The following is a 13702-nucleotide window of genomic DNA, read 5'->3' as shown; positions in this document are numbered from 1 at the left end:
TCCAGGTGAAGTACCACGAGGACTTCGACCGCTCTCGTGGTCGCGGGTTCGCACCGGGCATGGACGACGCCGGTATGGAACGGTACCAGCGAGCTAATCAGATGATGACGGAGGTCGGGTACAGCCGGGCCAACCCACCGATGGACGGAATGGATCGCCGGCCCGGTGGTATCATCGTAGGTCAGTTATTCATCTGTTCTTTCTCTCGCCAACAGATGACTCCAACCCGAAGGACTCACATGGGTGCAAAATAGTATTGACAGAATCAAATACCAGAGTCAAAGCGAATAGGATAGTAATACCAGATATTATTATATTACTGTGTCTAAAAGCTGTTTTTACTGTGAGTTGCTGCATTGCAAAGTGCACAGCTCTCGTGCACCTGAAGAGGGCGCTGACAAGTGAATATGGCCATGTGAAGGAAACAGGCTGCTGAGGACAGAGACATAGTGAAGGTCCAGGTCGCTGGTCCTGATGGTCCGTCTTTTCACAAAATAATTGACTCAAAATGTTTCAACTTCATTTTTGTTTAATTCATGTTAGCATCAATGAGACAGGTGGCTGTCGACGCAGCCATCAGACTGGCGATGATCATACGTCGCTAATTAGACTTGTGTTGTTGTTTTGTGTACTGCACTGGTACCAAACTGTATTTTCCAATGTGTTGTGTGTCGTCTAAACAACTGATCAGTGAGGCGTCACTTTGTAGCTCACTCTTCAGGAACAAACCCGAATGAAGCGATCCTCGCCTCAGGTCCATGTTGGTCATGCCAGAGATAAACATGTTTTTATCCGGCACATCTGACTCACGTTTCTCTGTCTGGCACTTGAAGGCCTGAAGGTCTGGAGAACTGACCCGGGCTCAATCTTTGACTGCGACCCCCTGGAGGACGAGGTCCAGTCCAGGAGTCTGCGCAGGATGTCGGGTAGCCGCATGAGTGAACTGGTGTAACGCTGTCATGTAACTCCACTGATACACAAGTGTGTGCCACACAGAAGGTTCTAACCTCACTGCTGGAAGACACAGTTGCTGGTGGAGGTGTTGGATCTGAATACTCTGATGGTGGACAGTAGAGCGTCCAGGCAGCCTTGATGTCCCATGTAGCAATGATCTTGTCATTGAGAGGAAATCCCCTATAGGTTGACCTTTGAGTAACAAATTCCACCATCTCAGGCACACAGTTGATCCACACTATTGGTCTGAGGTCGTGTGGGCAGCACCTAGACCTAAGAGACACAGACTTCTTCAGCTTGACTCCTCAACTAGTAACCATTCCACCTTGGATAGTCCTGTCAAGTGGTCTGAGTAGAGCCACCTGTTTTCTCTTTGAGGAGTGTTGTTGTACACCGAGTCTCTCCAGGAGGACTGACTGATTTCCATCTTAGGCAGAATCCTGTCCTTGAGTTACTATGAAGCTCCTGAGAGTAGAACTCCACCCTCAGAGAAGGTCTTTTTTCACACCATGACAACGTATGACTGGAGATGCTGTACTGATCCGTCGTAAAACGTGCTTGATTTTCTATAAACACACAATGTATGTCCATCACTCACTAATAACTGATTAACAACAATGTATTGAAGAAAAAGAAAAGTATTCGCTTTGATTTGTTCACAAAACTTCTTCTCATCCTTACCTCCCGGACATGTCTGCACTCAACTGCTCCTTCGTCAGAGCGCAGTCTGAGCCGGCAACACTCTCTCACCCCGAGTCAGGCCCCTTCAGAGAGTTCATTGACCTCTCACCTCCAGGAGAGCAATGACATGCTTGGTATCCGCGACACACACGCACACTCTCACATACCGCACAATAACACTTACGCGGTCACACATGTACACTACACACATCTACACACTCACTCCTTCAAGAAATATCTTAAGCCGTTTTTATTTGTTCAGGCTTTTCCTTGATTTTCTGGAACTCCTGTTGTGTTATCAGTTTTATCTTGATCTTTAAAGTATATAGTTTATTGAATATTGTTTTGATTGTTTACGCGCTTTGTGACCCTGGTCTGGAAAAGCGCTATATAAATATAAATTACTTACTTACTTACACGCTGTGACATGATAAACCTATTTGACTTTCCTCCTTCAAAGTCGAAAGGTCACTGACTGATTTTCCACCTGTCTCTGCAGCACCGGTCCTGCCAGGAGCGTACCACCAGGGGGCGCAGCAGCAGCCGCACCACCACGGCTACATGCACCAGACCAGCATGTCGTCGGTCCGATCCATCACCTCTCCGCCGAACTCTACCAGCGGGGTGCGTGTTCTCCTGGTTTCTATTCCGAAGTTTGCTGTTAGTCTGACCTGAACGTTTTCTCTCTGTGGCAGCGGGTCTACCGGGCGCTGTACGACTACGCGGCCCAGGACCACGATGAGGTTTCGTTCCGCGACGGTGACGTCATCATGAACGCACAGCACATCGACGAGGGCTGGATGTACGGCACCGTGCAGAGGACCGGCAAGTCGGGGATGCTGCCGGCGAACTATGTGGAGGGTTGCAACTGAGAGGCCGAGAGGAGACGTCCAAAGTATACGTGTTTATGAAAGGACAGTCGGATGATGTACCCCAAGAAGGAGTGACGGTTCGGAGGTTCCGTTAGGGAGAGACTGGTGTGAACTGTTTTCTCGTGTGTTAAGCCTTTTGTATCAGAACATTTAAAACAAAAAAAATGGGTGGCCCAACGGAGTTAAATGCGCCTAGAAATGTTGGAACTCCTGAAAAGTAAAATACAATCGCAGGAAACTATAAAAGTGAAAACTATATAATTTACAATAGATCCCCCCGAAGCGTTTCAAAATGTGTTTCAGCTGTCGGCCACCAGAGGGCATCAGTGTGCTCGATATTCGAACCAATGTGTCTGGATTTAGTTTTTTCATCTTGTGATGCATAAGCGTCGTTACATCAAGATCGATTCACATAATTCAAATTATGAATGAAAGGTAAGAGTTCTCCTGAATATTGTCATCAGAAGCAACTGAATCAACAGCTCAAAAAACAATGACACATGACATTGTACTGGCTGTCAGAGTTAGAGAAATCTGTTTCTATGGCGGTCACGTGATTCCGTTTTATTGTTCACATTTTTTTTAAATGACCAAATGTTCCTGTGACACGAAAGGTTTGCTGTAAATGACAACTTAACGTGGGCTCAATAGCTCCCCCTGTCCCTGAAGTCACAAGATAACTAACATTAACTAACTTTTTCTCGTTATCTTTCATTTGTCACCGTTATTATAAAGTCATTATTTAGTGTTATCACTTTTAACTGCACTGCCCTCAATAACCACCTGTCAAACAGCATCATTCTTCTCCTGCTCAATCTTTGATTTTAGACGTTCGATTTCTGTGTGACAATAAATAAATTTGTCTATTCTGAGTCATGTAATTATATATGCGGGCAAAAATAAACGTTGAGTTGTGATGAACATTTATTTTAAGGAGTGTGTGTATTAAAGAACGAAAGTGCTGCAACAGAAACAACACATTGAGCAAGACTCGCCTTGTGCGCATGCGCCTTCCGTGGGTCTTCCGTGAAAGAACTGACTTCAGCTCCAAAATGTTCAGGTTTCTCTCTAAGCTGGTGCTGGTGCTTCTGTTGGTCTCCCCGGCGGCCATTCTGCTTTCAGGTGGGTCTGTTGCGCGACGTGTGCACGCGGAAGATGGTGCATTTGATGCATTTGCACCGGTGTGTAATATTAGCCTCCTAGCTTAGCTTAGCCTGACCCGTTTTGACATGTGCTAGTTTGAGGAACTACATGTTCCTTTGTGGTCAGATCTCGTTACCAATGTTTGTATTGTTGAAATAAAACATGTCTAATGTATCCTCCCTCATCCTGCAGTCGTTGTTACCAATAACATAAACCGTTGTGTTTGTTGTTAAGACTGACGTGTCCTAGCTAGCCGCCAAGCTAAGTGACCGGTGTAGCCAATGTTTCACCTGAAGGCTGCAGGTTCGGAACCACCTGACCCCCTCAATCTCCTCAGCACCCCCAGTGCTTCTGCAGTTCGAGCTTGTGGTATAATAATAATATAAATATATATAATAATAATGATATAAACTAGTGTACGAGAAGGAAAGAGTATGAGATGCGACTTGTTCCCCCCCCCCCCATTGCCAAAACATTGTTCTCTCGCTATTCTGGTCTGTTAAGTATCAAAATGTATAATAAAAAAACATTTTTGTGTTTAGCTCCAGGAGCCAGTGCAGAGGACCTGACCGAGGACGAGGAAGCAGGGGATGAAGACGTGGTGGACGATGCTACAGCCGAGGACGAGGATGATGAAGCGGATGTGGAAGACGACGAGAACACTGAGTTGGTGAGCCAACCCTCTCGAACCTGAACTGGTGTTGGATGATCCGTTTGGTGTCGGTCTCCTCGGGAACATCTGATCACTCTACATGTCCTCCATGACTGTAACGGTCATCACAACAATCATGAGGAATTATCAGTCTTTAATTTTGGCAGATTAATCGAAGGTTAACTGTGGTTTAAAGGGTGTTATTGTTATTTGTTATTTGTTCGCTGCTGGGTTAAATTGTCTGTTGTGAAACAGTTTTGTCGGATCATCTGACTGGTCCAGGTGCAGCCTCACTGTGTGTGTTGCTTGATGCGGAGGAATTGGATTGGAAAACATTGTGTGACAAATTGACTATATAGGTGATTTATCAGCTTGTTGCTTTGAATTTGCTGGAAAGTGGCTCGGTTACATGTGAGAAAACGAGTGACACTGCGTGCACCAGCTCACTCAGCTATGTGTCTAATTATTATTACTGCAGGAAGTATCGTGTGATATTTGCCTTTGTGGTTATAAAGGTTGATGTGATGCCATTGGTAAGATAAAGACAACTTAAGCATGCACTGTAAATAAAATGGAGACTGTTTATTTGGTTCCCTCAATACAGTTCTAAAATCCTGCAAAAAAGTCTGGTGTTAAGATCACAAGTCAGTCTGTAATAAAATCGCACAAAATTTAGTGCAGATTACAACTATGGTGCAAACACTGCATTAGTCGTGGCTTTTTCTTTCCACTGTAGAAGTGCCCCACCCCCCTTTAGCTCAGTGGCTCTTGTTATCTTGAGGTCAATCTCCAGTAATACAAAGTGATAAAGTAGTCTGGTTCTTTCACTCTGCTGTGCTGCCAGCATCATAACAGATGGTTGTTCGTGGCTTTAAACTCCACTGCTTGATATTTTCGGATGTAGTTTTAATCGTGTCATACGGAGCTTTCAAAGAATTTGTTGGCGATCCCTGACATCTCAGTGGCTTCATTTAAGTTCAGGCACTGGTGGCAGCCAAAAATAATTCTGTCATACTGCTCCACTTAAGCATTAAACCTCCAGCAGTGTCAGACTCGCACAATGCCATCTTTTTTCCAGCAAGTTAAAGCGCTGGTTACTTTCTCTTTGCTTGGTCCGCTCGGTCCTTGCCTGAAAGTCACATCACACATGATTTCGGCATTCATCAATAATTTAGTAGCTCAGATTTTGTGTTAGATACTCGGAAACTCTATACTTGCTCCTGAGCATGTGTATAGTTCCTGTAAAATTAAGAATGCACTAAAATAATGTTTGTTACAATTCAAAATTAAGATTTCAATTCATATTGTGCTTTATTATATAAACAATAATGGGATGCATCTGGAAAACGTGATTTGAACAAAAATAATGAAGTGTATCACATCTAGTCAAATTAGTTTACAATTGGCAGTTTTAAAATTAAGATTTTGTTCTTGGCTGTTAATTATCTGCATTATTTGCATTTATGCAATAGAGTTGAGAGGTTTCTTCAATAATATGTGCAACACACTCTTCAGCAGGTTATTTTGACTGAGAGATCTATCTTCCTGTGGCAGGAAGGAAAGTGTTTCATTTGTGTGTTTATTTGTGTATGTCAGAACATATCACAGATGAAAGTAAATCATTTATGTGCAAAAGAGGCAAGCTGAACAGACCACGCTAAAGTTGGTTGGATATTAAATATTTGCTGCGGAACCAGTCAGTCTTCATCCGATCCATGCCTGAAATTGGATCAAAATATTTTATTCACCCCAATATTTTAAACTCTACTTCAGAATATATATTTTCTCTCTAACACTTCTTCACCTCCTAATATGTTCATCATTGTCCATTTATGGTTGGAGACTTGGGCTAAACACTGTCCACTGTTTCTGCTCCCACCTAATGTAGAATCATAGTACGTTTTTTATTATTTTCGCGGACCCTGTGGTTTTAAAATGGCAATTTATCAAATGGCAATGTAGTATTTAAATAGTATAAAAATGTTCATGCCATTCTTTCAATGCTACTATATCATGGTTAGAAAAAGAGAAGGTGAGGTAATAACATTTCTTTCCTTTTAGATTCACAAATGAAACTGCTATTATACATCAAACAGCCTTCAAGTAAAATGACTGAGTTTTCTTTTTCTCTCTATAAATGTGCAAATAAAAAAAAATAAAAAGACACTTAGTGTCAAATGGAATTGAATGCGATCTCTGGAGAATTGGGCACATGAGAATACAACATTTAAAATGATTTATTTAGGGCATGATTCGTCTTTTTATCAGACTGATTAGAATAGGAACTTCACCAATCAATGCAATGTCATAAATGGTTCTGATGGTGACAAATCTCTGCAGACGGAGGACAAGGAGGATGAGGAGGAGGAAGCTCTGGTTGGAGAAGTGAAAGCTTCCCCAAATGCAGACACAACCATCTTGTTCGTAAAGGGAGACGGTTCGTAGCACGGTTCCCAACATGTTAAGATCTTTTGTCATGTGACGTCATGTCTCCCCCTCATGACGGCTTGTGTACTTCTAGACTTTCCAGCCAACGACATTGTGAAGTTCCTCCTGGGCTTCAACAATAAGGGATCGGAGAACTTCGCGGTGGAGTCTCTGGACGCCTCGTTCCGCTACCCTCAGGTGAGGAGTGCGTCCACCTGTCATGATCTTCTGAGGTTCCAGACTCTGTGCTCTGCAGGATTACCAGTTCTATATCCAGAACTTCACGGCTCTGCAACTAGGCATTGTGGTTCCTCCCGGCAGGCAGGCCACCTTTGAATACTCCTTCATCCCAGCCGAGCCCATGGGGGGTCGGCCCTTTGGACTGGTCATCAACCTCAACTACAAGGACGGCAACGTGCGTAGATCTCTGGACCTGCTGGGTCGGCTCTTACTTCTGTAACATGTCTTTCTGGTTGACTGCAGGGCAACGTTTTCCAGGATGCAGTTTTCAACCAGACTGTGACGATCACTGAGAGGGAGGATGGACTGGACGGAGAAACGTGAGTCTCTTCTCTTCATGGAGCTGGAGCAGATTAGACATTGACTCTGCAAATTTCCTGTGACCGTAACTTGACTAAACATGTGTAATGCATGCAGACATGGAAACGAGCAGCTTTTCTCACACTCCCTTTTTTTTTTTCAATCACACCCGTCTCCCTTTCACAGGATCTTCATGTACGTCTTCCTATCAGGACTTGGACTGCTCGCTGTCGTCGGTCTTCATCAGCTGCTGGAGTCCAGGAAGGTAGGAGTATTGTCCCCCCCCAGCAGCCCGTCTGTCTGCTCCAGCATTAAGTATTCTGTCCTCCCTGTGCAGCGGAGACGCCCTGCTGCCAAAGTGGAAATGGGAACTTCTAGCCACAACGATGTGGACTTGAGCTGGATCCCTCAAGAGACCCTCAACCAGATCAGTGAGTGTCTCCCTGCTGTCTCCCTTCACGGCTCCTCCCTTTCGGTCTTGCTTTCTTTCTCTTCCCTGTCATGTTTGTCCTGGTTATTTCTTAATCAAGAGCCTCCAAACTTTTGTTTCTGTTTCTCTTCTCTGCTACACACGGTTGTGACCTTTGACCTCCACTTCCTCTGCCATTTCAGTGCAGAACCGCCGAGGTGAGACGCTGATTTTCTTTTTACAGCGACATTTAGTGAAGCTTTCTTTTTCCCGAGGCTCCGCAGGAGGCTCAGAGTACAGTGTTCTGATCAGACTCTCCCACATCTCCACAGACAAAGCTTCTCCACGTCGATCTCCTCGCAAACGGAACCAGAAACGATCGGCTGGTTCAGACGAGTGATCGCACCGACTGCTCAGAAGACGCTTTTCTGGAGAAGAATGTCCAGCTGCAGCCAGAGCTGTCAAAAACTGTCCATGCAAGCACTCGCACACATGCATACATACATACATACACACACACTAGAGCCTGTTTGTGTTCAGTCTTGGATGGATGGAAGTGTAAATGCCAACATTTTCTACAAAAGCCAAGAGTATTTCAACCACTTGTGTCTCAGTAAGTCTGTGATGTCATCAACCTTTGACCTGATGATGCTGGCCTGTATCCGTCGACCGCTGACCATGTCACACATCATACATTAATTTATGTTGAAGTCAACAACTTTTTTTTTTGTTTTCTTTTTTTTTTTAAGTTTTGGGAGACGAGTGATCTGCACTGAAACTTGATGCTCTGTTTGCTCGCCGTCGCCTCAGCGGCCGTGTCACTGTATTTTCCTGCAGCTGATTTTTAAAATGTTTTCTTGAAATAAAATCTTTCTGGTTTAGATTGACTCATTCTTGAACCGGTCAGCGAGCTATCCTGACATGAACGCTCGATTTTCCCCTCACGTTATTCAGATGTTCCAGGCTTTGACGTCAGGACGCAAACCTACAAGGATGCTGAGTCGCATCACTTGTTGGAACCATCTTCGAAAAGTAGCTTGTTCTTTAAAGACCTGCAATACCAAATGTTGACTGGAAACACAAAGCAGAGTCGGATTATCTTGATCTTTTAAGTATATATTTTTTGAGTTTTTTTTTTAAATTGTCTAAGCGCTTCGTGACTCTGGTCTAGAGAAGCGCTCTATAAATATAAATTCATGTGCTCTCTCTTGCTCATTATGGTCTACTGACCAAGGCACTTGAGACAACCAGCAGGTGGCAGTGTTGCCTGTTCTTCAGTCTCCATCCTCCCGCTTGTAGAAAAATCAGCTTGATCGACACTGTTCTGGTTTCTGGCATTAAACTTCCGAACAATGCAAAGTTTTGTGTTCCTCTTCTCACTCTGTGAATGTGTTGCCTGTACTGCGCTATCGTCAGCCGAACATTGCTACTAGTAATCCCTGCTGTACCTTTAAGATACCTGAGCATGTGTTTTGTTCTTCTGATGGGTCAGTACTTGGGGAAAGCCTGCTTACCACGGGGCTCAGCATGGGTCTGAATAAGAAGCCTCTGCTCCAGAAGCAACATTAGGCTTAACCAGAGTTTGATAATCATCACATGGACGAAGATAGGACCTTCTGGAGAAAAGATTTGTGGTCAGATTAAAAAACAAAACAATGAGCTGAACACATCAACCTTGGTGGTGGTAGCCACTTTACAGGGAGTAAATGGGCTAAAAAAAAACTATATTCATCAGCATTGTGTTGATGTTAATGTATAGATTTACTTTTTAACATGTTTATTTAACCTTTAACCACAAATGTTAGTTTAGGTTAGGTAGAACTTTATTGGTTGTTTTTTTCCAATTAGCCACAGAAAATACAGCAATCTTTCATAAAAAAGTAATAAAAATAAGATATATAAAGATAAATAACAAGATGATACAATCTAAGTCTAAAGATAAAGAACATAGATCAAAGAAAAATAACAAAGACAAAGGATACAAAGACTAACATAGAACAGAACATCATGATACTTTTACTCCACTCCTGCCCCCGAACTCAGAATTGTACAATTTAATAGCCAGAGGAATGAATGAGTCCTTGAGTCTTGTTGATCTTGTCTATAGTACAAACTCATGCCTCTTAAGGATTTAGTTTGACACTATTTTCCCTTGAATATGTGAACACCTTGTCTTGAGTTTTCCGTGTGCCTCGGCTATAACACCTGCTACCTTGAATAAACATGTGACGAAGGAGGCGAGAGCCAATTCTTCTCTGTTTTTTACAACATTACACAAAACCCTCAGACAAATATTGTTCAATTAAGAAAGTAGTCAGAAGTTTAGTCACCATGTAGCCCTCCTTGATGTTCTCTTGACACAGGTCATACGATAAGTAGGAATGGTAGATTTGAGGTAAGCTCTCCAGTGGGATGGAATATTTTATAGGTCTGGGTTTAATAAAAGATGAAGCTTCCTTATTGGTGCTGATTTTACTGTGGAGGTGGCAGTGCAGGCGCAGAGTTCTGCATATTGTCTTTTGTTCCAGATTTGATTAACGTCACTAATGACTTGCATGCACTTGCACACACTATTCATGTTACTAATAGCCTGTCAAGCCCTACAGCCGAGTCTCCAGTCCTTTATGGTGGGACTATTTGTTTGTCTTTAACCATGTCCCACATCAGAATCTAGTGAACCTAGTGTGTATATATATATATATATATATACAAGAACAAGAGACAATATGCATACCTCTGCACCTCCTCAGGGGTATGTCAGCAACCATAAAGAAGCTTTATCTTTTATTAAACCCAGGCCTTTAAAATCAAGAACTTAAACTATTCCGTCCCACATGAGAGTTCAGTCTCATATTATTTGACCTCGAATGTACCTTTAACATTTTAACTGGAGCACCATCTGCACTAGTACAAGTGTGTTATCCATCTCAGTGATATTTCAAATTAACAAAAAACGTTTTTAATTAAATTAAAATTTCATTTCATTTATTCTAGTTTTTTATTCTGATCGCATCACAGATTCATCTAAAATGTATTTGCATTTTTGACATCATCAGCATACCAGGTGACCTCCCGTGACCTTTTGTCTGCAGGGGGTGATGGTGAAACTCGTCTGTCTTATTCCAGTCAGTTCACCTGTGACGTCCGCTGTCTGTCCCAGTTACCCAGGGCCTTTTCCACAATTTGGTGTGATGAAAACCAGTAGGGGGCGCTCAGGTTTTTTTTCTTTGTGCGCGCGCATGACTTGTGTTGCGTGTGTGGTGAGATGGATGATGGAGGAGAAAACCTTCACGTAATTTTCTCAAACAAAAGTTTCTATTTTAGAACAAAAGAGTTTCTAAAGAGCAGAAGTGACCCGGGGGAGACAAAGAGCTGTCCGGCTGACGCTCACTGATAACACACATACTTTGTAACACACACACACACACACACACACACCGACACTCTAACGCACCAAAACACACTCTCTGACAGAAACGCACACCCAGTAAAGTTCAGACTCAGCAGGGTTGTTTTTTTTTCAGTTTATTTTATATTCCGACATGATATTTCAAAGTTCTAAAAAGTCTTCAACTCAAAGTTCTAAAAAGGTGTTAATATTCTGTGTATTACTGCGTCTAAACACTAGGGGGCACTGAGGCACACGCTCGCCTCCTTAACACCCAACACTCATCTGCGACCCTCAAGTCCACCACCTGGAGTTCTGGTAGTTTGTAAGAAGTTTCTCTGGCTGCCGCAAGAAGAGGTCGGGTGTAAAAGTTGCGAAATAACAACTATTGCGTTTATTTTACGGTAATCGTGAGGTCATTTACGATGTGTGTGTGCATCAAAGTGTCGTGACAATGACGGCAAACAAAGTTCTCCTGCATCATGTGACTGAGATCGTTCACGTACAAATCCTCTGAGGGTACAAATGTGATTTGTCTCCACTGAACCAACCACACTGTTATTTTCATCCATTTTGCGAGTGCTCCTGACATTGCCCTCGGTGGCCACAGGGGGCGCACTTCTCATCCGGACGGCCATTGTTGTTGACTTCTCGCTATGTAGCGTGAAGCACGGTCCGAACATTATTCCATTATTGCAGCAGTGACAGATTTTTTGCTGTCTCTCGTTCATTCAAACTTCAGGACCTTCAACAGCCGAATTATGACTCTTTTGAGAAGATTTTTTTGCAGTGACTCGTAAAGACATCATACACGAATATTAGTTTGCTCACAAGCAATGTGCGTTCCATCTGAGTAAGATATGACGTGACCTCCAGGCTTGGTTTTTGTTCTGTTTTAACCATAATACTTTATTTTCTTGACGTTTGGGGGCGTGCTTTCAAAACAAACCGCTATCAGCCCTTTTTAGGTTCAGCATCACCACTACGAAAATCTGACTGAAACAAGTGAAGCATATCAGGAATCCTCCCACATCATAGGTGAGTTTCTACGGTGACAGTTCTGGTTCTGGTCTGCCTTCCTTGGGTTTTCTGGGGCATGTCCTAATGCTAAGCCACCCGGAGGCGACCTGCCAGTCAAAGACAACTATTTTGTTGTTATAAAGAGACACTGTTGATCTATGATTATGGGATGCGTGAGTATGAGCAGGCACACTCGCGGTCTATTGCTACTGAATCAGCCCTTCAGCTTGACCTGAAAAGTTATTGATCTGAACTCGGGATCTAAGATGTCGATAAGGATGCTGGGACACACACCTGGAGAGGCGCTCTAGATATGGTCACGTTAACTGTGCATGAATGCAACAGCTTTAACACTGTTAGCGGCGCGTTAGAAGAACATGTTATTCATCATAGATTAATCCACGAGACAGCGGGATAATCCAGGATTCTATTAGTATGTCCAAATTAACGAGGACTCTGCAACGATCATTTAGAATCCGCCGTGTTCAAGGTGTGTTTGTGCACCATCCTGCTCTGCCAGCACAAACGTCTGCAGTCAAATCCAAACTGCAAAGTTCCGATCCTTGGAGGAAACAAGCGTTTATTGCTGAACGCGTCTGTTTGTGCAAAATAGATTAACTAGACGTCACTCTGCGCTTCGTCGATGTGCAAGTAACAAAACATTTCATGAAAATCAGACGACAATAAATAAATAAATAAATACACATAATTTAAAACCTTTGTCTATATTATAAATCCTTACAACTAGTTTTAAGTGAATAATCTTTTTTCAACAAAACGTTTTTTTTTAATTAAATGTTGACTCAACCTAGGTCACCAAATGGAACCTTTCTGTCCAATGTGTTTCCCGAATCTTCGTGAGAAAACAGCGTCACATATTTTTTGCTCTGGCAATATATTTTCTTCATGGCTGGCCTAGCAAATGGACGAAATCAAGTTGACTTAAAAAAAAAAGAAAAAAATTTGCAGTTAATTTGCAAACTGACTTTTTATCAACATAATCTCACTTGGAGGACGAGATTTTGTGAATTATTCTCAACTTTGCACAACCTTATAAATGACAAGTGACCAGAGTGACAAAATTTTCTGAAACTTTCAAACGTTAAGTGACTTGTAAACTTAGGAGCAAAAAATTGCTGGAAAGAACTAACATGACATTTTTCTGTATTTTTTTTGACCGCTCTATCCGCTTTCAAGTTCTCAGTCCTCAATTTTGCTAAAACCTTAAAGGCGATTTTCCTTCCAACTTCCTCTACAAAATATAAAAAAGCGTCGTAACGGTTACGCTATAGAAAGACATCAAAGTTAAATGTACTAACAAACAATTCATCTTCCTCTAGGTCATACTGTCCCACGTAATAAAATCCAGCAACCGTCGTACAAACTTTGATCCACAGGAGGAAGGCACCAACCCGGCTAGCTAACGTGGGATAAAATAAACCCGCAGCTCCACATCAAGGCGACCTGATGCAAAAGCTTTTGTTTGGACTCTCCAAAACCCAGGAAGGTTTTTTCGGTATGTTCCGAAAAGTTAAAGGTAGTACAGACTCCAACCTCGGCACAATGCCCTCGTACATTCAGTTAACAAAAACCTTATGTACATTTTTTTTGCTTTG

The 13702-nt window shown here is 42.7% G+C and overlaps 2 protein-coding genes across 3 annotated transcripts in view; both read left to right on the top strand.

Annotated features, from left to right (window-relative positions):
- Positions 1-3373, top strand: part of nebl (nebulette) — a 40298-nt gene extending 36925 nt beyond the window's left edge. Inside the window, exons 5-7 of the mRNA XM_087789334.1 lie at positions 6-180; positions 2135-2259; positions 2331-3373. Of these exons, the coding sequence (XP_087645460.1) occupies positions 6-180; positions 2135-2259; positions 2331-2507 (477 nt within the window). The 3' untranslated portion in view covers positions 2508-3373. The remainder of the gene's footprint in view (positions 1-5; positions 181-2134; positions 2260-2330) is intronic.
- A 135-nt stretch (positions 3374-3508) lies between these two features.
- Positions 3509-8559, top strand: ssr1 (signal sequence receptor, alpha). 2 transcript variants are annotated; one of them, XM_087789327.1, is made up of 10 exons: positions 3509-3629; positions 4193-4320; positions 6643-6739; positions 6824-6927; positions 6986-7144; positions 7213-7289; positions 7456-7534; positions 7607-7700; positions 7882-7896; positions 8011-8559. In XM_087789327.1, the coding sequence occupies exons 1-10, from the start codon at positions 3512-3514 to the stop codon at positions 8076-8078; spliced, it is 939 nt and encodes a 312-aa protein (XP_087645453.1). In that variant the 5' UTR covers positions 3509-3511; the 3' UTR covers positions 8079-8559. The 2 variants fall into 2 exon arrangements, with proteins under 2 accessions (XP_087645453.1, XP_087645454.1); XM_087789328.1 differs by lacking the exon at positions 7882-7896.
- Positions 8560-13702: the final 5143 nt, after the last annotated feature.

This window comes from Callionymus lyra, chromosome 4 (genome assembly GCF_982586985.1).
Source record: "Callionymus lyra chromosome 4, fCalLyr1.hap1.1, whole genome shotgun sequence".
Classification (NCBI taxonomy): Eukaryota; Metazoa; Chordata; class Actinopteri; order Syngnathiformes; family Callionymidae; genus Callionymus; species Callionymus lyra.
The sequence above is the reverse complement of the archived record's forward strand: the minus strand, read 5'-3'. Positions and strand labels throughout refer to the sequence as shown.